Source organism: Ictidomys tridecemlineatus, chromosome 9 (assembly GCF_052094955.1).
Source record: "Ictidomys tridecemlineatus isolate mIctTri1 chromosome 9, mIctTri1.hap1, whole genome shotgun sequence".
Taxonomy (NCBI): Eukaryota; Metazoa; Chordata; class Mammalia; order Rodentia; family Sciuridae; genus Ictidomys; species Ictidomys tridecemlineatus.
In genome coordinates this window covers 10,587,272-10,611,249 of record NC_135485.1, presented here as the reverse complement: position 1 = coordinate 10,611,249, position 23,978 = coordinate 10,587,272, and the positions used below count along the sequence as shown (strand labels likewise).

The window sequence follows — 23,978 nt, the reverse complement described above, 5'->3', positions numbered from 1 at the left end:
GGGCTTTGCAGGTGTCAAGAGCGGAAGGACCTAGGTGAGAAGCGTCCTCATTTCACTCCACAGAGACCTCTACAGCTTACAGCATTCTCCAGGGAGCCGTGCCTCACAGATTCTGAATTTATTTCCTGAAAGTAAGCCTTGGGTCAAGGACATCCTGAACACTAAGGGCACTCAAGAACTGAGTCTCTGTTTAGCCCCTGTGGCCAGCCGTCCACCCCGAGGTCCAGGCAACAAGGAGAGTGGGCCAGTCCATGGCCCTCCTCCTTTCCTAGGGGGCAGCCCTCCCTGATGGCCCAGCTGCTCTACCTTCCGGCCCAGGCTAAGGCACATGGATGAAGATGCTGGAGATGAAAGAGCAGAGAAGCAGCACAGTCCCTGACCCTTGGAGCTGGCCTGGCCTCCCGGCTGGGCCTCCGTGTCTCCAACTCAACAGGACACGGTGGGCTGTGACATGGGCACATACAAGAACAGCGTCCCGCCCACAATACTGGGCCCACAGGCCCTCTTGTCATCCCTGATGGAGCCACTGCTACTTCCTTTACTATTGCTGCTTGGGCCGTCCTTCCTCCTGGACGGTGGCAAGAATTATTAAGAGAGTATATCCAGAGTGACCCCGCGCCCCTGCTTCCTGGGAGCAAGCAAACTAAGCCAGCCTCCTTGAACCTTCCCCAAATCTCCCCAGATGAGCCAGACTAGCCCAAATCCTGTAAGTCCTCCCAGACCCCCTCCTGCCCTGGGAGTCCCTGGGGTGTGTTCTCCCCCCTTACAGAGAGCAGCGAGCCCCTCTGGTCCCATCCCAGTGTGTCTCCAGTGGTCTTGAGTTGGGGGCACGGACAGTAACGAATGATCGTGAATGGAAACAGAAACATCTGTAAAACAGGAATGGCTTAGTGTGTTTATGATTGGCAGAAGCTCTACAAGCAACTTCTGCAAGGCAGGAGAAATCTTAATCTGATAGCAGTTTTCTGCTTTGTCCCCCGAATGGGGACCTGAGACTTAACACGGTGGGTGTCTACAAACCACATGCTGAGTTCTGACACAAACATCAGGACAGAAGGTCGGTGGCACTTCCTCCCCTTTCCTCCCACTCTACTCCTGTCCGTAGATCCCAGACCTCTCACTCACCCTGTCTGCCACCAGACATTCCCTGCAGCTCACCTCTCACCCTCTCCTGGTCCTCTGATATCACCCAAGATAGGTTGACTCTAGGTTCCCAGAGCTGGAGGAAGAAAGGGGGCCAACACTGCCACACAGTGCTCCCCCCATGCCAGACCCTCCACTAGGCACCAACGTACACTGACAGTTCCCATTCACCCCACTCACCCCTAGGGACAAAGCCCTACCCTTGTCCCTCAGCTGCAGAAGTCTGAAGCTCAGTGTACCTTCCACCTGCCTGAAGTGGCAAAACTGCCTTACTGGCCAAGCTTTGTTCTTCTCTCTGGACAATGCTGCCTCCCACAGGAAATTTAAAATCATGGCCCTCTCTCCAAGGAGAGTTACTTCTAACATAAATGAAAACCAAGGACTGCGGAGTCATCATATGCAAGGTTCAAGATCAGAACAGGGCACCCCTATTCCCCGGCACCAGGATAAAGTGAGTCAGGCAGAAAGAGTTAAAGTCTTGTGCCAGGGTGAAGAAACATTGGGTGGTTAAACCCGGTTTGTACGCGGACAGCCTACTCTAGATGTTCAACTGTGCTGTCCCTAAACCTGCATCATTCCCTGAACAGCAGCCGTATTTCAAAGTCCCCATCAATCAAGCCACATCACCTTCCTGTGTCACTCACGTGCGAAGCTCTCACTCTAATCCGCTTCCCTAAAAGCACTTAGATCTCAGCTAGTGACATGCAATACAGGAATTTTCCAGTTGTCAAGTCCTGATGGGAGGGCTCTCTCGGCGCAAGGCAAGCGAGCAAGTTCATTCAGCTACTGAATTCTCCAATGAGGCCACTGGAGCCTGTTCCTTGGGTCAAGCCTGCCACCTTGTGGGAGAAGTGAGTGAGTGGTGAGGGTCACGAAAAAGGTAGAACTTGGGAAATATGGTGTCTTATAAGATCAACAAGCTAATTCTTCAGGTTGAAGGGAAGTTCAATCCCCAGAAGGAAGGAAGGAGGGTGAGGAGGAAGGAAGGAAGGAAGGAAGAGAGGGAGGGAGGAAGAAAGAAAGAAGGAAGGAAGAGAAAAAAGGGAGAGAAGGAAGGAAGGAGAAATAATTAATCAATTGATCCAGCAAATAGTTATTGAACATACATTATGTTCTAGGTACATTTATGAGCACATAGGATATAACATAGAGACAAAGATTCCTGTCCTTGGGAGAGTTTACATTCTACTAGAGCAGGACTAACAAAAAATAAATGCCGCAGTCCGGCTGCAGCAGAATAACCGGGGGGTGACGAATAAATTGTGTACGTTGATGCAGCAGGAATGGAAGCCGTTTATTGTAGGACAACAGAGCTATTTATACATTTTGCACAGCTTATCTTAATTAGCATAAACTAGATACATCAGTCAACCAATAAGGAATCTCCACACTTAATGGCTCGCTTTTGTTACTTCTCAAACCACTCCCTCTGGCATTTTGCCAGGCGCCATCCAGACTTGTTTACGAACTCTAACATTTCTCTGGCAAAATACCACGTGTTATTTTGACTTGTCTACAGACCTCAACAAATAAATATAATGAATAGTGAATTATGCAATCTTTGGTTTTGACAGACTTTTTTTTTTTTTTTTTTTTTGGTCACTGTGACCAAAAGACCTGACAAGAACAACTTAGAGGAAGAGAAGTTTATTTGGGCTCTCAGTTTCAGAGGTTTGATCCATGGTCGATGAAGTCCATTGCCCTGGGCCCAAGTTGAGGCAGAACCTCATGGTGGAAGGACATGGCTCCACTCATGGCAGCCAGGAAGCAGAGAGAGGGAGAGAAGGTACCACAGGGCAGACGCACCCCTGGAGGGCATGCCCCCAAGTGACCCGCCTCCTATGGCCATGCCCCACCTCCCACCTCACTAGGTTACAGCTCTCATAAATCTAATCACGTCACCTCTGAAGAGTCTTGCCTAGCACAGGAGCTGGTGGGGGACACCTCATATCCAAACCATAACAACACTCTAGAAAGTTATAAGTTTTATGTGAAAAGGGGGGAAACGAGGAGGGTAAGAGTCGGGAATGGTTGGGGAGGAGATGGCGGTATTCAGCATTAAGTAAGGTGGGGACAAAACTGAGAAGAACTGGAGGAAGTGAGGGGCTTAACCACACAAACGCCCAAGGGAAGGCAACATTCTGGGCAGGACAAGCATCCCCAAGGCTGTAATGCCTAATCTGTTCAAGAAACATCCAGAAGGTGGTGTGGCTGGAGCAGGGCTTTGTCAGTCATTGTAAAGAGTTAGACTTCTACTTATGGTGAAGTGAGGAGCCGCAGGGGATTTTGAGCACAGAAGGACATGATGTTGCTTAAATTACAAAGAATTTCTCGACCTGGTTTGTTGAGCGTAGTCTGAAAAGGGGAGAAGGTAAGTGTAGCTAGCCCAGTAGTTTGGCAAGTGACAAGTGACACATTCTGGGTTCACTGTGGATTTCTTAATTAATTGGGTACAGGGTATTAGATAAAATGATATGGGATCAATGATAATGTCAAGGTTTGGGGCCTGAAACACGGGAAGGATGGAGTTGCCATCAGTTACAATGGAGAAGGATTTGGGTGGAGGGAGCACTGACCAGGTGTTCAGTTTTGGACATGCTGAGCTTCAAATGTCTACTAGACCCCAAGTGAAGCTTGGAATACACAGACAAGCACATGAGTGTGAAGCCCAGAAGGAAGAAAAAGCCATGAGACCATATGAGATCAGTGTTCAAAAGACAGAGAATATGATCAAGAATGGAGATTTGAGGATCACCAACATTAAGATGTTCAGACTAAAAGCAAGCAACCAGGAATTTGGGCTAAAAGCAGAAGAATGGGTTTTTCTGAAAGCTAAGAGAAGAAAGTATTTTAAGTAGGAGGAAGTGATGACTGTGCTGGATGCTCCTCACGGATCAGTAAGATGAGGCTTGAGAATGGACCATTTGAATGATTAGTAAGGAGCTTTACACCAAGAGCTGTTTCAGTTTCCAAATGTAATGGCTGGTGACTGCAGGCAGGGGTGTGTGGGGGGGTCGCCTTTCCATTATTGGTTCCTCGTGTTCTTCCATTTATGTCAAATCATGCATTTTGTGAATTTATTTGGGGGAAGATCTTGGGAAACACTGCCTGTATTTGAGCATATTACAAATGCATCACCAAGACAGTGATAGCCTTGCATTATCTTTCCTTGTTCTCACTTACCATCCCCATTTCAAGACTTAGAATGCCATTTCTTAGGATATTAAGCAGGACAGTTCCTTGCTGATCACCTCCTTGAGTGAAAAATTTCCCAAAACTCTAAAGCCAAACAAATTCTTAAGAGAAATTCTTTTTTTTTGGATCATTCTATAACTCCTGACTTCAAACTCTGATATTCACTTAAAACTCATTTATCATTTTTTGTCATTAAAATTTCCAGATGTTACAAATATGAATTTACAAGATGCAAATAAATATAACTTGATTTGTTTTATGTTTGCATTATTTTAGTCAATAAGTGCTTATTGTGTTTCAGGAAAAGAATTATGGACTTTAAAGGCACAGAGATTAGCAAGACACACATAGCCCCCACCCCACCTTCTAAGGCCTTTATTAGTGCACAGAGGGTATAGACATTAAATAAGAGATTTCAATAAGGTGAACTGAGTGTTGCCATGGGGATGCATAACGTTGACATCCGCCCTAGGGTAAGATTGTATCATTTATGAAATGTGTTTTATAAAAAGAAATTTAAATACCTCTACCTTGATGAGCACTGGTCCTTGGCTACCCCTGACCTCAAATTGTACTGCTATGCCCTTGATCCACTATGTGTCCAAACCATCTCAAATACATTAAGTTTATTTTTGTCTAGAACTTTTGGATACATTATCAGCATTCAAAACTTATAGCATTCCTATACTCCAGCAACAAGCAATTAGAAAACCTTAAATTGTATATATATATATATATATATATATATATATATATATATATATATACATAAACTCCTAAATACACACAAACATATACATATGGGTGTGCATGTACTACCCATCTCTCTACTTAAAATTATAAAAATGTACAAGTAGAAAATACCAAGCCATAAATTTAACAAGTGTATGAAAGACTTTGAAATCAAAACATTTCTGAGAGAAATGTAAAAACATCTCAAAGACACAGAGAGGCATACCATAATCACAATTTGGAAGACTCAAAATTAAGATGGTAACTAGAATATAAAGCTATCTATAGATTTAACAGATTCCAAGTCAAAATTTCTACATATTCTGCTAAAACTATGGACATTCTACATTTAGTGAAAATACAAATAACCTAGCCAAAGCAATGAAAGAAAGACAGCCAGACAGACACACAGACAGAGAGCTATTTGGCTATTTGATGTCAAGGCTTAACAAACAGATTGAGTGATCTAGACAATGTATTGATGGTGAAGGAATAGGTGTTAACCTAGGGAATAGAAAAGAGTTCAGAAAGCAATCTATACTTGCATGTGATACTCAGCAAAGGTGTTAAAGCAATTCAACGGGGGAAAAAAGAATCTTTTCAATAATGATAAATTTTCTTATGTGGCCAAGTGAAGAGGAAATGAACCCTTACTTTATCCAATAAACAAGAAATTAACTAGAAATAGATTAAAAACTTAAAGCATAAGCAATATGTTTTTAAAAACAGATTGAATCTTATCTAGGTTAATAAAGGAAATCTTTGTTCCAAAAATCTCCATTAAAGAAAGTAAAAGGCGAGTCACAAAACTTAAGAACACATTTTCAGTACACGTCTGAAGGACTTATGTTGAGAGTACATAAACCTTTCATAAGTCGATAGTAACAACAGAAAACTAAATTTGAAGATGGGGCAAAATATTTGAATACTTTCTTCAGTCAACTTACAAGACAATGTTCAATATCGTTAGTCATGAGGGGAAGGCAAAATAAATAAACATCAGATCATAAAAGAGATCACAGAGACACCTGTTGTGCAACAGAGATGGCAACTTGAAGCCCTTGTGAAGGATGCTCTGTTTCACAAGCAGCATCACACAACTTCCTATCCATCTGGGGTGGGAATGAAATTAGTTTAGTTTCCTAATTTCATCACACTCAAAGATAAAATCCAAACCCATTAAAGGCCTAACTGTAAAAAGCCAAAATTAAAAAAAAATATATATATATATATATATGACCTTCCTGTGACCTTAGGTAAAAAAAAAATCAGTCGTTGAATAAGATAAAAATGCACAATCATAAAAGAAAATATAACTAAGATAACACTTGAGTTTTCAGTAAGACAAGAGACACCAGAAACAAAGGGAAGAGTCCAGCTAGAGATCAAGAGACTTCATTTGCAGCCTATTTAACTGGCAAAAGATTTGAATGTATAAAGGAAGGAGACAATTCTGTATACAAATGAACAAGAAATAAATGTGCATTTCACAGAAGGAACTGAAATTAACTAAAAAATACAAGGAAAGATGATTAACTATGCTAGTGATCTGAAAAATTAAAACGAAAAGCACAGAGATAGGCAAAATTTTTTGCTTGACAATTCCAAATGATAGTACAGATGTCTGGCAATGAGGACTTTGCACTGCTTTTTTAAAGCGAATAGATTCAACAAATTTGGAGACCATTCGAGACCTATGGAATGTGGCAGCAAATACAGCTGGTTCCCTACTCAAACAGATTCCTTCACCCTTCTTCCCTCCTGGCAAAGCATGTCTTCTATCGTGATTCAAAATGTTAAACACCCACTCCCCAGCTTCCCGCACAGCGTGGGGTAGCCACATAGCCCCACGCTGGTCAGTGAAATCTGAGGGGCATCCGGGAACAGTCATGGGAGGGATTCTGGGAACCGTAATGTTCCCTGATGATAGAGGCTGGAAAGGAGGACACTGTCACCCATCCCCTGCTCTCTGTTCCTAGGTTTAATCCTAGTCCTGAAACTGCAGCGGCCACCTGGTGACAAGAAGCTCAAGGACAAAGCCACCCCAGGAAGACAGAAGAGTGGAAAGAACATGCCTGGCCCCATTGAGAGCTGAACGACTGGGGCCACCCTGCTCCTGGGTGGCTTGTTTTGTGTGTTAAGAATCTCGTGTGAAGCCTCCCTCCGTTGAGCATTCTGTTGCTCACAGCCCAAAGCATCCTAACTGGCAGACCAGGTGTCATGGGTTGAACTGCGTTCCTCAAAGGGCGCTCGAGTGGTCACCCCCAGTACCTCAGGATGTGGCCTTATTCAGAAATAAGATCTTTGTGTACGACTAAGTTAAACTGAGTTCATTAAGGTGGGCTCTAATTCAGTATGACTGGGGTGCTTTCAAAAGGAAAATGCCGGGCTTTGGAGATGGCCTGTGTTCTCCCTTGAGTGTGTATTCCTTGTTTTCCTAAATAAATCTCTGTGCCTTTAAAAAAAAAAAAAAAGAAAGAAAGAAAGAAAGGTAAATTTGCACTTGCAGCCAGACAGGTACAGAGGGAAGACAGCTGAAGGCAGAGTGAGCACCATCCACGAGCAAGGAGCAGGGCAGGGCACATCTAGAGCCTCCCCAACTGTCCCCAGGAGGCATCAGCCCTGCTGGTACCTTGATTTTGGATATTCAGCCTCCAGACTCTGAGACAGGGCATTTCTGCTGTTGAAGCCACCTGACTGGTGGGAGTCTGTTATGAAGTCCGGACAAACTTAACACACCCAGGAAAGGTAAAGACGGCGTGTTCGTAACTTAGGAACTCTACCTCTAGTTAAAGATCCAAGGGAACAAATGATATGGCCAAGTAGCATGTTTTAGCATTATTTATGCCATCAAAAACTCGAGAATAAGAGGCTAGATGGATGGACATGTGGTATGGAGTCTCAGGATGCTATGAAGCAATTAAAATCCATGAACTAGGACTCATATACCAGCATGTATTAATTTTTATTGTTTTTAAATTACCAAAATATACTGTTAAATGGAAAAAAAATAGTTCTGCAAGGCAAATACACATAATAAAAGCAAACTAAAATGAAACTGAGTTAACATCTTCTCTCATCATAATCAGATTGAGGGCACCTTGTGAGGGAGGTCGTGGGAAAATAGGAACTCTCATCACCTCAAGAAGAGAACTGACACATGAGGAGAAATCTGATATTTTAAGAATTAGAAGCATTGCACATTTTAACTCAGCCATAGTGAAGCCAGATTTAAAGTTAGGTAGTCAGTGTAGTTAGGTAAATCGGGTCTAATACTGAGTGAAATCTAAAATGGAGGCCATGCTGGGAATGACTCAGGGAAAACAGGACAATTCATGGAATGTTAATGAAGTCCTGAAGAGGCCCTAGGCCAAAGTCCACCTCAAAGAGGTGATAATGAAGTCCTTCCTGCCCAGATTACTTCTTTGGCCCACCTGTGTCCCACCCCTAGGGCCTTCCCACCTACATTCCATCACTGAAAGAAACTATAAAAAGGGGAAACAACCGCACTTCCCCGGATTCCACATCCTGGGTCCCCTTCTTCCTCTGGGAGAAGTCTTTTCTGCTGTTCTTTAATAAACTTCTAATCTCTACTCTGACCTTGCCTCACTCGGCGTACTTCTTTGGTGTTATTCTTCAACATCTGGGAAGCAAGAACTCGCACCGGTCACCAGCGGTAACAATAGGATTCTAGTTTCCACACATGCACATACACACAGGGGATTTCTAACACAGGATTTTTTACAACACATTGCCAAAAATTTAAAACAATTGTAATGTCTACAGATAGAAAGCTAGAGTGCTGTAAATTTGTAAAATGGAATACTAAGCGCCTGAGAGGATGAGACAGAGCTATGCTGACAGCCAAGCTGGGAAAGTGAGACCCAGAGGAGAGAATAAGTGTGAGAAAAGAACAGATGCATATACCGTCATGGGGGCAGAGACTCTTTCTAGAAAGATGTCCAAGAAACAAGTAGCAGTATTTGCCTCCAAGGAAAGAGAAGAAGAAACTGGAGGAAGGGATATTTTATTTTATTTTTTCATTTTTTAATTTGTTTTAATTAGTTACACATGACAGTACAATGATCTTGACATATCATACATTTGAATCAGATGGGATGATTTCTCATTTTTCTGAGTGTACAGGTTGCAGAATTACATTGGTCATACAGTCACGTATATACCCACAGCAATAATAATGTCTATTTTATTCTTCTGTTCTTCCATTCCCCCCTTCCCCTCCCCTTCCCTCCCATCACTTCTCTCTACCCAATCTAATGTGAAGGAAGGGATATTTTAACTGTGATGTTATTTCTTTAAAAACTAGGGGGGAAAAAAGTAAAGCAAATACAGCAAAATTTCACTGTCTATGAACTTTGCACAATGGGTAAATAGGTATTTATAATATTTCTCCATGGACATTTCAGTGTTTTTAAGTTGCTCCTAACTTAACATTTTTCACACTAAAAATTTGAGAAGAGACATTGACTGAACAATATGAAAGAAAGATATGAAAATACAGAAGGAGGAAAAGGAGGTCCCTTATGGGTGAAGAATGAAGAAAACTAGACTTGGTAAATGGAAAGTGTACAGTTCTCTGTAATTGATATGTTCACATCCTGGGATTCCAGAGTACTTTTAAAAAGTAATGTATACAAAATCATTAAAGCAGGTCTCCAAAATGTCCTTGGTCTAAATCTCAATCATTCCTTTGTGGATCTCAATCTCTCCCAGTTTCAATGCTGATTTCAATCTTTCTTTGCCCTTCAAGAATTACCAAGGAGATTTAATGACCGCTACAAATAAATCCATAAGTAAACTCTTATGCCTAGGAAACAAGATAATTGGGAAGCAGCTTTACTATGAATTCCATAAGATTTAACTGATGCCAAAGGTAGTTATAATAAAAGGAATATCAAGGAAAACTTGGACCATGGTCCAGCAAAAACATACCTTGGAGGAGTTTCTAATGTCCTTTTAAAACATCCAAAGATCAACTATGTAGAATAATCTTCTGTAGCATGGATGCACCTGTTTGGCACATTCTAACAGGAAGTAGAAAGTGGAGCTTAGGCATTTTTTAAAACTACCACAGCATAAAAGAAATTCAAATTGTCTAGAAAACTAGGCATGCTGAGTAGTATTTAAGCAGTAAGTATTTTGTGGATCTCCTTAAGCTTTACATACGTATTTTTAAAGTGTGGTATTCTTCACTATTTATAATTCTACTTTGGGAATTAAGTGACTTTATATTCTTCTCTATTTTTTCATTTTCCCCAAATGTCTTACAGTGGGTACATTTCACTTTTATCATCAGGAAAACATTAGTCATTGAAGGGAATAACAACGTTAATCTCCTCTTCTGGTTATGCCTCCAATTTTTTTGTTTGTCTTAAGAATAAGATTTTCACCATCCTCTCCACCAGAATGTATATCTATTTGTGATATTTTGCTAAAAAAAAATAAAAATGATCTTCTAATCCCTATGTAGATCAACTACAGACATCCGTGAACATCACCATCTCTCCCTTTTTCACCCCTTGGTCTTTGAAACACCAAACACACACAGGAAGCTGATTCTTGGTTTCTCTGTCACTCCGTTTCCTGTTTTTCTCCTTCAGCATCTCATATCTATTCTTACCACCATTCCTCATTTAAGAAAACTCATGCCTTTGTGGTTTTTCTGATCTGATCCATTGCTAAGAGGTTCTTTTAAGGGCAATAAAGCCTAGCTAATTATAAATTCATTTATTGGAAAAAAAATCTTCGCTGACCCTTATTTAACGGACTCACGGTACTACTCAGCACTGTGGGCTCTCTGTAAAGCAGCCTGCAACACGGTCCAAGCCACTCTATACAGCTAGCAGCTGTCAGCCACTTGGTTGTCAGACTTTTCATAAATATGTTTATGCTTGGCATTTTTGTTCAAATACAGAACTTCATTAAATTGTACATAAATTTCTAAGTTATCAAAGAAAAAAAAATTCTTCCTATGAGAATTAGGGGCTTGGTTAAAATGACCGTAAGTGAGTCACTTCAAAATGCTACTGAATTTGATATTGGCGAGCCAATTCCAAAAGACAGTAGGAAATTCTAGAAATCTGGAAGCCTTCCTGGCTTAGATGACTTCTCAGTCTACTTAAAAGCAGGTACCTCTCAAACTAGCCACAATTTCTTTCATCTTGAACCCCTGCTTATCCAACCAACCACTACCTTATTTCCATTCTTTCCAGCAAAATCCTTTGCAAGCATCTCTGTGCACAGTCTCCAATTTCTCTCTCTTTCCATCTTTTGTTTTTAATACATTCCAGACAGGCTTTTATGTCGATCACTGCTTCTAACTGATCTTGCAAATAATCAATCCATTGGTCCACTTCCAGTCTTCATCGTGTTGGACCCCTGAGAATCACCTGAATGAGCGGATCACTCTTCCTCCTTCCATGGTGTTTTCTTCTCTACACAGCATTGACTTTCAAATGCAGATCTTCAGCCCCGACCTCTCCCAGATCCCAGATGCACACAGTCCAACTCCGGTTCAACATCTTCACCTGGATGGCAATGGATAACGCAACACCAACACGCACAAAACCAAACCTCTGATTCCTGTCTCAACTTGCTTCACCCTAGTATTTCCCTTTTTTGAGATGGTGATTGATTTTTCTACCTCAGCTCAAAACACCTGGAGTCATTGTTTTTTCTTCTTTTTTCTCTCACATCCCATATGCAAATCATATGGGATCTACTATCAAAATATATGTAGACTTCATCCACTTCTCTCCATCAGCCATCCCTGCCCAAGTCACAATCACCTCTCATCCAAATTACGTACTATAAGACCTTCTAAATGGTTTGTGGGCTCCATCCAGAATGAGCCTTTAGTTAAAGTGCCACACACCAGTACATAGTTGCTTAACTACTTATCACTAGTGTCAACGTATCTTGTACTTTAAGGGGCAGAAGAACTGAAAAGAAAGCTTGCATCACTTTTTGTGGGTAATAGTAGTTATACATACATACAAATATATAACAATTATATACAACACATACAAGGAAAGCAAACATATAACTATTTTACTGTCATCTGGAACCAAGATTTCCATCGTAAGAGAAAAGAATTACAAACAGTATGTTAAATAAAATCCTCTCTTTGCTTTGAATTGAAGTGGTATATATGAACTCATAACTTAATTGTCACTTCTAAAAAAGAATGTTTTCCATGGATATCCTCTAAATAGACCAGAAAGTCATGACAACCCAGTAGCAAGGAATACTCTAACGTAGTCCATAAATTTTGTTTCCTATAAAAATGATCAGGATTCTTTAAGGAAATGGGGAATTCCAGTTTTAGGGAAGAATATTTACCAGATGAGCCTGGGGCAATTTATTTTGACAAAACATTTAAAAAAAAACATAAGAAAACAAAACTAAAAGGAAAGAAACTCAAAAACAAGTAGGGTCATTAAAATGTCCTAGAATAACATGAAGGAACCCTACTGGCCAAAGATGGAAAAGTTTAAAGAATAAAAAAAAAGAGTGACAGCAATGAATTGATACACTTCAAATATATAAAAGTCTGTGTGTTTATAATGATACTCAAAAGAGAAATTTGTTGATCATCTCTAGAAGTTGATGGAGCCTCAGCTCTTGAGGCTGTTGTGATAGTGAACCTTAGGTGTCAACTAGTGACTGAATAGATTAAGAGATTCCAGAGGAGGCCAGCCTGTGAGACCCAGTGGACGAGTGGAGAGACCCACTCTCTAGGTGGCAGGCACCATCTACTCAGCCAGAGGCTGGGAGAACAGGTGCGGATGAGCTGGTCTCTCACCCTGAGAGCTGGGGCACACTCCTACCTTGGACCTCAGACCTCTGGGCTCCCTCTTGTCTGTCTATATACATAGTCTGTTGCTTCTGTTGCTCTGGAGAACGGTGGCAACAATACTGTAATATTCTGCAATTCTGTAATACCCTGTAATCGATACATATCAATAGTCGGTAAATAATCAATAAAGTATAATACTCTGTAATCATAAAGGAAAAGAATCCAGCATCTGTCCTGTCTTTCTTATGGACTGTCCCTCAGGGGAACCAAACACTGAATGAGAGAAAACTCTTTGTTTAGAAGAATTGGAGTAAATAAGTGCAGAAGGAAGATTCCAGTTAGAAAATATCCCCGTGGTAATCCCTACAAAAATAATGGATCATGGCACAGTCCTCCACTGCTGCTAAGCTAATTAATGGGAAGCTGTTGTGGAACTTTATAATGGATGGGTCGGGCACAAAGCACCCAACCCCGTCCATCTCCCAAAATGAACCTCATCACGGCCTCCTGGTAAGATCTCAAGGGGGGACAGCTCTCTCTAGGAAGTGTCCAGTTCACACCCAGTCTGATCCTACTCGAACCCAGCTCTCACTGTACAGGTAAAAATCGACCAGAGGAATCTGCTGAGCAGCATCACCAAGATGCAACTGGCCAAATTCAGAAGGCAGGAAATTCTATGAGACGCATTTCCTGGTCTTTTCAATAAATAAGCCTTTTAAATTGAGTGAAAATGGTTGCAAAATAAAGGAAAGTAAGATGCATGTCAGCATCAGGCAACATGTGACTCGGTTCAAATAAATCAATTATCAAACTACATTATAAAGAAGATCATGGAAAATTGAACACAGGGTAGATATTGAGTGACATTAAGGAATTATTCTTAATTTCGTTGGTAAGATAATTGTATGATGGTTATATCTTTAGCATTTGTTTGATTTTTCATAAAGATATAAATTGAAGGATTGACAGATAAAGTGTTCTAAAATCTGAAATTTGCTTTAAGTACTTTAGGGGACAAAAAGCCGGAGACAGGTGAGATAAAAACAGCAGAATATTTATTGATAATTGTTGGAGTCAAGTGACAGGTGAAGGGTGTGGGTTGTCTTTAGTCTACATCTGTTTGAAGATTTCCATAACAGGAAGCCCCACATACTGGCTTCTTGCCGGTTTCCTGAGCCTTTGCACATGCTACTATCTTTACCTGGGATATACTCCATAGACGTTTTAGGTTCTTCTCTGCCTCTTTCTTTAGGTCTTTGCTAAAATATCACCTTCCAGTGAAGCCTTCCTTATTTTACTACCATACTTAAAATTTCAAACACCCCTAGCTACTCTCTCCCACCTGCCCTACCACATATTTTCTTGTTTTGTTCAATGTCTCTCCTTTTGAGAAAATAAGTTTCCACAAATTCCAAGAATTCACTATGTTTTGTTTACTACTATGTTTCCAAGATCTAGAAGGGTTTGTGGGACAATAGGAGCTCAAAAAGCACAGTTGGCTCTCCATATCTGTGGGCTGCATACCTGTGGACTCAACCAACGGCATAGTGAAAATATCTTGAATTGTGTCTGTGCTGGACACATACACTTTTTTTGCTCTCTTAACTATACAGTATAGCAACTATTATGTAGCATTTATATTGTATTAGGTAATATAAGCAATCTAGAGATGACCTAAAGTATAAAAGGCAATGTGAATGGGTTACATGCAAATACCACACCACTTTATTCTTCAGCATCTGTTAATTTGGGTATCCTGGAACCAATCCTCCATGGAAATGAGAGACGATTGTATTTATTGAATAAACAGTTACAAAAATACTTAAAAGTTAGAAGGAAGGCAAAAAAGATGGGCAGTGTGTCCTTTCGGTGTGATCCTGGTATGCTACCCTGGTTTGAATGTGCATCCCAGAAGGCCGTATGCTGGAAATCTGGTCCTCCATGTGGTAGTGTTGAAGGGGTAGGACCCTCTAGAGGTAAGGGAGGCCCAGCAGAAGGGCACCTCCCCCAGGAAGGACTAATGCTGGTCCCTTGGGATGAGTCTGTTTCTATGACCACAGGTTACTACAAAAAGACCAAGCCTGGATGCTCTCTAGTCTCTGGCTTCCTGTTTCACTATGACATCTCTTCCACTCATGATCCCACCCTTATGATGCCACCGGCTATGCTGTGATGTAGTCAGAAGGTCTTCACAGAACCCAGCAGCAGCAGGCACCAGGCTCTTAAACCTCCAAACTATGAGCCAAATAAACCTCTTTTCTTTATACACTACCCTATATCAGATATTTCATTATAGTAACAGAAAATGGACTAAGATATTGTCTGACAGATTTACTTAATAATTAATTATATGATAGAATATGTATTTGTTTTCAATTATTGTTTACTATTAATTAATAGTGCAAACCTTAGGAAATTAGATGCTAACCTATAGATATTATCTTTTAGAGATGCAAATAATTTTTGTAAGATTAAAAAAAAAGAGATATTTCCAAAGTTTCTGTAGAAAATTAACCAGTTCTAAACCTAGCTAATATACCAATATTAAGTCTAATGTACTTTTTTAAATACTTATGAAAATTTAGTGCTTAAAAATGTTCTTTGAATTGAATTTATTATTTTACTAATACTCTCATAAATTAATAAATCTTTAGTGTGTATTGATTCTATATGTTGTGAAAGCAATGATCTTAATTTTTTCGAAATTTATACTTTATAAAATGATTTCAAATTGTGATGAACCCGACAAATGTGGCTGACATTCTTAACTTCTTATAGTTAGGCTGCAATAATCAACTTTCTGTCATCATAATAACATAACTGTGACAATTAACTTATAAAGATCACAGATTTTTTTGGGCTCTGGAATTTTGGTTCTAGAATTTCCAATTGTTTGTATGAATTTTTCATTTTGTGCTCATAAGTTTTACTGAGTAGACCTTAATAAAATGCCAAAGTCATTAAAATGGGAGGCACGGGGAAGTCAAATTGGAGATTACCTCTGAGAAAGGCTGGAAATTTTGAAGAGGAAGGAGAAGCAAAATTGAAAGAGAATCTTTAAAAATTTTCTCATGAAAATAAAGGAATTGGACAAGCTAGCCAACGTGGGCCCAGAAGGGACCATTAGAAGATAGGGAACAAGCAAGAAGAGTTTTCTCTAAACCTTTCACTGTTCAAGTTCATGTTCAAGCGACCTGATCAGGACATTCCAGGGCTCAGTCTAGCAGCTTCTGCTAAGAGACTAACAGGGATGGGGCAGTGGCTCAGGTGGAGGGCTTGCCTAGCATCCTGGGTTTGATCCTCTGCACCTCAAAACAAAGAAACAAAAGCTGGGAAGGGGGGGACTGTAATATGATGAGCCACCTGCTAGGCCACTGGGGCATCTGGCCTCCCTCCTTCAGGTCCCCCCCGGCCAGTCTTGGGCTGGTGATGGAGAGCGCTGTCCAGGGAAACGCCTGCTGTCATCTCTGCGCTCCTGCCCAGGCAGCCCGCAGTCCACAGCCTTCCTCAGGGCCGCAAGTCCCTCTTCCACAGGGACTTGGACTTGTCCTCCACCGAGACAGGAAGATCCGTGGAACTGAAGTGACACTGTCCGGGTACCTCGCTAGAGGCCCCTCTGCCTCTGGGTGCTGGCTCTCTAGTCCCTCCTGCAGAATCCCTCCACCACTGCGGTCCTCCCACCCCCAGGCTCCTCCCACATCCCCTGAGCCCGACTGTCACCCAGACCTGATCCCTCTGGAGGAAGCTCAGCTTCATAGCCAAGGACCAGCCTCAGTGCCCATCTACCACACTAAAGACCAGCAGGGGCTGGCAGCCTGGCTCAGGGCACAGTGTGCTCCCCATGCACAAGGCCTTGGGTTCAATCCCCAGCAGGAAATAAAAATGAATAAGCTAGACTGGTGGAATATGAGATTTGTAGATGATAGGAAGTTCTTTAAAAAAAAAAAGAATAGCCAAAGAAAATGAACAGGCAATGAGTTAAATGCCTACAACCTGTAAAGAATCCCAAGAAGCTCCTCCATGAAAGCCAAATTACCAGTCTTTATCCTAAAACAGAAGTTGATGGATTCAAGGATGATGATATTGAAAAGTTCATTGGGGAGGCATATTTATTATGGATTGGTTTGCATCATGTATAATATACTGGCTTGTCTGCCATTCACTTGATTCAACTAAATAGCGCTTATTACATTCTAGGCTCTATTCTGGGTCCTCCAAAGATATCACTGACCAAAGATTCCTAAACTCAACAAGGTTGTATTGCAGGAGGCGTGTGTTGGATTTTTATCATTGTAAATCTAGTTAATAGAAGATCTCAAAATAGAGCAACAAACAGACACATCAGAGGAACAACAATAAAAAAAAAAAAGACCAGAAGGAAGTGACAACAAAAGGCTCACATAAAAATGTGGAGGGTTAAAGCCAGGCACAGGGTTCATGTTACCCCCCGCCACCCCCCCCCCCAGCCATTGAAGGGTAGAATTTGTTCCTTTTCCCCTTGAATCTGTGCTGACCTGGTGACTATTGGGACCAATACAGAAAATACCACCTGGAAATAAAAGAGAAAAATTAAAACACGTGTATGATGATTAAGTTTGAGTGTTGACTAGGCCACAGTACCCAGCATTTGGTCAAACACTTCTGGTTGCTGCTGTGAGGTATTTTAAAGATGAGATAACATTTAAATTAATAAACCTGTTTTAAAACACAGAATCCTCCATGATGTGAGTGGGCCTCATCTAATCAGTGGAAGATCTTAAGAAAAAGAGTGAGGTTCCCAAGAGAAAAAGGGAAATACTGCAAGAGACTTCCTTCAAACTCAAGCTGCAACATCAGTTCTTCCTGGATCTCCAGCCTGCTGGCCCAACACAGAGATTTTTGGATTGTCAGCTTTGACCATCGAAACAAGCCAGTTTCTTAAAATCTCTCTCTTATTTTATCATATACTATTTCTGCTTCTCTGGACACCCTGACTAGCACACTATAGCATTAGCACAGATGCTGGATGGCAGGCAAAAGAAGAAAGGTCTCCAAGGAACCATGAGTGCCCACCAGGTGGATGTGGAGGAACCATGCAGAGAAGAGCAGCAGGATCTCGCCACTAGGGTGACACGCAAATTTGTGACATGCTCCATATTTTCTAGACATCATTTGGCCAACATTGTCTGGTCATCTCAATGGCACTTCACGGTGTAGTTTTAAAAAAATAAAATAAAACATTTTAAATGGAAACAAAGAGAGGAAAGCCTTCTTGACTTCAAGCAGAATCAAGAGCAAATGTTTGCAAGTTAGGATTTGCTGGGTGTGGAAATAAAACTGTCAATCCCAATCTTTCCTGGTACACAAATTCAAAATCAGAAATGGCCTCAAGGTCGTAATGAATCCCAGGATGCTGCCAATAAAACATGCTCCTGGGTGGCTCTAAGACAATGAGTGGTGTGTGCACATGTGTGTAGGTAACATAAATATTACCTGCTACATATAAGGAATTCCCATAGGGCCAGATAAAGAAGCAACTCAATAGAAACGACCACAGGTTGAGCAGGAATGTACAAGAAAAGTATAAAAGGACAAATGCCTACAAGATGCCTAGACTCACACTAATCAAAGAACAATCAGATGCTATTTTTCTCATAATTAAAAAGTTGAAAAATACTCAGCAATGAAGAGTTTTGGGGAAAGCATGCCGTCGACAGGTGGATGTGGGATTGTAAAATATAGTCCTGTTTTGGAGGGAATTTGGAAATACCTGAAATTTGAAAAAAATATTGCAAATATAAAATCTGCATGAATTTCCCTTTAAACCAAACAAATCTATCACGAGGAATGTGTCTTACAGACACTCCAAACTGTGCACAAAGGTAGACTCACGAAGATGCTCACTGGAGCATGTTTCTCCCAAGCAGAACAAAGCCTTTGTGATGGCATTCACTCCTGTATCAGCTGGATCACTGCCTACAACACAGTAGATGCTCAACAAATACTTGTTGAGTGAATGAATGAATCAATGGATTTAAAAATTGTAAACTGACTAATTTTCTGTTGACTGGAAATGATTATATCACCATACAGATATGATGCAATGTTAAAAAGAATGAGGTTGACCTATATATATTGACATTAAAAAATCTCTGAGACCAAGGGTTGGGCTGGAATTATGGCTCAGTGGCAGAGTGCTTGCCTGGCACATGTGAGGCACTGGGTTCAACCCTCAGCATCACATAAAAATATATAAACAAAATAAAGATATTGTGGCCATGTATAACTAAAAAAAACTTAAAAAGAAGAATGTAACAAAATAGAAACAAAATACATTCTATCATTGAAGGGTTGATTTACTGGATTGTAACACAAATACATAACACAAGGCATCCATTTAAACAGGCTTGGTCTATATTTATTGCTGTGGAAAGGTGCTTGAGATGTTGCATTTCCAAAACAATAACATCCTAAGCACTTATTATAGGACAAGATTATGCCTCTTATTATCTGACACATTTTGTCCATGTGGTGAGTCCCCTCATTCAGGTTTTCATTTTTGTAGTTGAGAACACCATGGCACCAATTGGGTAACTTTTCCAAGATCACAGTCTGACAGAGCCAAGGTTTCAACCCAAGCAGTGTGATTCCAGAGATTATGTTCTTAAATAGCCAAGGAGAAGGTGATTCTCCATTCTGGCGAAAGCTCAGGAACTCAGCATGCTTATTAGTTGACATCCCCTTTCCACTTCAAAAGTCTCTAGACAGTAAATCATAGGCACTCTACCTATGGAACCTGTGTGGACAGTACAGGTCAGTGGCCAAGTGTTCAATCCCTAGAGTCTAATTTGGGGCAACTTACTCTGTAAAATGGAGATCAAATAGGAACTACTCCACATAGTTGTAAAGGATTGAACAATTAAAATTTTTTAAGTGCCTGGCACACAGTAAGCACCTTATTACTATTAATCCATTTATACAAAATTGTGTTTGTGTGTATGTGAGTTTGTACAGAAGAGATGTTTGGAAGGATGCTTTCCAAAATAGGAGCAGGTGAGAATTAAAATTAGAATTCTGAATTAAAAGTGTATTCTGATGGCAGCTATCAAGAATACAAACAACAAGAAATGTTGGCCAGGATGTGGGGAAAAGGAACCCTCATACATTGCTGGTGGGACTGAAAATTGGTGCAGCCAAATCTGGAAAGCATTATGGAGATTCCTTGAAAAACTTGGAATGGAACCACCATTTGACCCAGCTATCCCACTTCTTGGTTTATACCCAAAGAACTTAAAAACAGCATACTACGGGGACAATGTTTATAGCAGCACAACTCACAATAGCTAAATTGTGGAATCAACCCAGATGCCCTTCAGTAAATGAATGGTTAGGGAACCTTTGGGATATATATATATATATATATATATATATATATATATATATATGTACAATAAAATATTACTCAGCATTAAAAGAGAATAAAACCAGGAGCTGGGTTTATGGCTCAGCAGTAGAGCGCTCGCCTAGCATGTTCGAGGCTCTGGGTTTGATCCTCAGCACCACAAAAAATAAATAAACAAAATAAAAGTATTGTGTTCAACTACAATTGAAAAATAAATATTAAAAAAGAGAGAGAGAATAAAATCATGGCATTTGCAGGCAAATGGATGGAGTTGGAGAATATAATGCTAAGTGAAGTAAGCCCAAATGTCTTCTTTGATATGAGGATGCTGACTCATAATGATGATGGGGGAGAGTATGGAAGGAATGGTGGAACTTTAGATAGGGCAAAGAGGAGGGAGGGGAAAGAAGGGGACATGGGGGTAAGAAAGCTAGTGGAATGAGTTAGATATCAATACCCTAAGTAGATGTATGAAGACAGAATGGTGTGAAAATACTTTATGTACAATCAGTGACTTGAAAAATCATACTCTATATGTGTAATATGAGATGAATTGCATTCTGCCATCATATATAACAAATTAGAATAAATAAATAATTTTTAAAATGTGTATTCTGATACTTTCAAACTGGATTATGATTTAAATAAATACTAATTTATTAATATTTAGCTGAATATATGTATATATATATACATATATGGCTATTCTGAACAAATGTATATGTATGTATGTGTGTATATGTATGTGTATATATATATCACATATTCTGACAAACATTACAAGCCATGCAATTTCATGTGAATCTATCTTGCTACACGAATGTGCTCATCTAAGCAATAGTGTTGATTTGCTGAAGATAATTGAACAACCAAAATTTTTTTAACTCTTAAATCAATACGCAATTTGGGGCTGGGGATGTGGCTCAAGCGGTAACACGCTTGCTGGGCATGAATGGGGCGCTGGGTTCCATCCTCAGCACCACATTAAAAAAATAAAGATGTTGTGTCCACTGAAAACTAAAAAATAAATATTAAAAAAATTCTCTCTCTCTCTCTCTCTCTCTCTCTCTCTCTCTCTCTCTCTCTCTCTCTCTTCTCTCTCAAAAAAATGCAATTAAAAATTAGATTACTTTTGTTCAGTACAATTTCAGGCTGGATTTACTTGATTTAATTAATGCTGTTAAAGTGCAACCTGAAGGAAAGCCTCAACTTCTAGTTTCTCTTTCGACAAAGCATTTAATTATCTGTAAATAAAGCACCTAATGGGATCTTTGTCTGTCCACATGAACAATTTGCGCTTCAAACTTCTGATACCTGGAGCAGATCTGCTGTGTGCATTCTCACCCTCCTGCACTGAATTGAGGTCCCAGGAAGGAGGAATTCTGCCCTCTCCAGCACCCAGAGCAACGCCCCCTGCGTGCGTCTCCTTCCACTTTCTGTACAACTTTAAAAAATTGGTTCTACGGGGGAAAACCAAGCTCTAGAAACAGAAATTTGAAAAGTGCTTCCCTTTAAGAGAGGTTAGCAGCTAGGCACAATGAACCGTCTGAGTGGCATTTCCAAGGGTCTGTACAGATTCCCGACCTGATGATGCACCTTAATGTCTCCGTCTTTAAAGTTGACAGTTTTGCTGTGTTTAATGCCACGGAGTGTTGCTTCTTATAAAGGAATAAAAGTGCTTTCATGGGTCTGATCCTTCTGACGCCCTCCTCCTTCGCGGCAGGCTCCATCAACCACTTAACCAGGTGTTGCCTGTACCCAGCTGGGCACTTACCCCGCAAAGTGGCCTGACGGAAACTCGGAGCCAAGATGAAAGTGTCAGCGACTCCCTGCGCCTGCGAGTTAACTTGCTGTCCCTGCAGCAGCGCTGGGACCCAGGGAGGGCGGAAGCCTGGCAAGGGCCGGGGCTCGGGGCCCCTAGCCCGGGATGCAGGCATCTCTGCCAGTTCTCCAGCTGAGCGGGTCAGGCCAAGGATCCGCGCGCCCTCGCCGGGCACACTGAGCCCAAGACCAGCGCTCCCGCAGGGGCCCCTGGAATCGTCCTGGGCACTGCCCCACTGCTCTCAGCTGATCCGCTACAGAGGATGCTTTGTTTCAAGCAATCTGGACAGCTCCCCCGCGCGCGATGACCAGCTGTGCCCCGCGGGGAGCCCCACCACGTCGCGCCCAGCGGTGCCCCACCGTGTCCCGCCGCGCCCTGCAGCGCACGGTGTCCCGCGGTGCTCCTCAGATGCCAACTCACCTCAGCTCTGGCCGGATGAGTTGAGTGTAAGTGAAGCATCGTCCCAGGACGATCTCGGAAAAGTGGCTGGTGGTGCCACGCCCGTGCCACTCCAAGAGCTCAGGTGGCGAGCGCACCTTCAGGACCACGACCGCGACCACCACCGCGAGGCTCACCACCAGCAGCCCGACGCCGGAACCAATCAGGGCTTTCTTAGAGATCCGGCAGCAGGGTTCCTCCCCTGACCTCACGGGGCTGAATTCGTAGCTGGACATTGGGCTGAATGCAGGCGGCTGAGCTAAGCTGGAGGAGAGGCCAGCTGGGCAGGAAGAGAGGAGAATGTGGCCGGTCTGAGACTGCACCTCCCCCTGTGCTTTCACTTGTCTGTTTTGGGCTTCCTTTCCCACCCCAATCCTCTGCTTCAAAGTTCCGCGGGTGGGTGGACCAATAAGATGTGAACTGCTTTAGCCTCTGGCTTCCAGACTCCTGAGCTGTTGAACCCAGATTCTCAATCTCCAGAGAGGAACTTTGCTGACACTGTTTCCCTCTGCAGATGCCTGAATAACAGAGTGTGGCCTTACACTCCTTGACCAGCACCTTCTATCAACCTTTCCCTTCACACTTGAGCTGTGTGTACTTCCTGAAGTGTGCAGGCACCACATAAAATAAACAAATCAATAAATAAAGGCATTGTCTCTACACACGAAAGGTTTTTATGGACTGTTCTGTGTTCACACAGTGCCTTCTCCCTGGGAGTGATTACCCTACCTCTACTTCTTATCTCCAACAAATACCTGCTCCCTCACCTTTAAAGGCCCAACAGAGTCTGTGCCTTTTCTCAAGCAATCTCAGTGACTAAGCTTTAGTTTCCCAACCAGCCTTAGTTGAGTAACTGGGGCAAGTTACTTACCCTCTAAGTAACTTTTTGGATGTAAAACAGTGATAATAGGAATATTTACTTCACAGAGTTGTTATGAGTATTAAGCAAATTAGTATTTCCTGTGGGTTTAGCACCATGCCTGGCACATGGGAAGTAGTCAGTAATTGCAGGCTATGATCCCCCTGCTCCAAGAGGCTGCCAAGGAAATACAATTTCATAGTCCATGGCTTGTGCTTGGGTTGGTATCTGACTTCATTCCAAGTCCAAAAATAATCGGCTGGCCTTACCTGCTGCTTCTTCCTCAGTTGTATATCTCTGCCCTTAAGCACAGACTCATGTGAAGGACTGTGCCCCAGAATTTCCATGGGGCAAATGCTTTCTAGGAAGAGAGAATGGCCGATGCAAAGGCTCTGAGGCAGAAAGACCCTTAACCTGTTCCAGAAGCAGCAAGGACGGTCATTGTAGCTAGACTAGAGGGTGAGGGAAAGAAAATAGGAGAGAAGTTCAGAGGGTAGCGGGGAGCCGGGTCATCTGTGGTTCTGTAAGGACAGGATAAGGGTTTTTATGGACCTGGGATTTTACTTTTGATCCATTCATGGTCACTGAG

General features: G+C 41.7%; 1 protein-coding gene across 1 annotated transcript in view; it reads right to left on the bottom strand.

Annotated features, from left to right (window-relative positions):
* The window catches only part of Cd38 (CD38 molecule), a 52,810-nt gene extending 29,750 nt beyond the window's left edge, over window positions 1-23,060 (bottom strand). The window contains exon 1 of the mRNA XM_005318955.5: window positions 22,513-23,060. Coding sequence (XP_005319012.1) covers window positions 22,513-22,766 — 254 coding nt within the window. The 5' untranslated portion in view covers window positions 22,767-23,060. The remainder of the gene's footprint in view (window positions 1-22,512) is intronic.
* Between the last annotated feature and the right edge of the window lie 918 nt (window positions 23,061-23,978).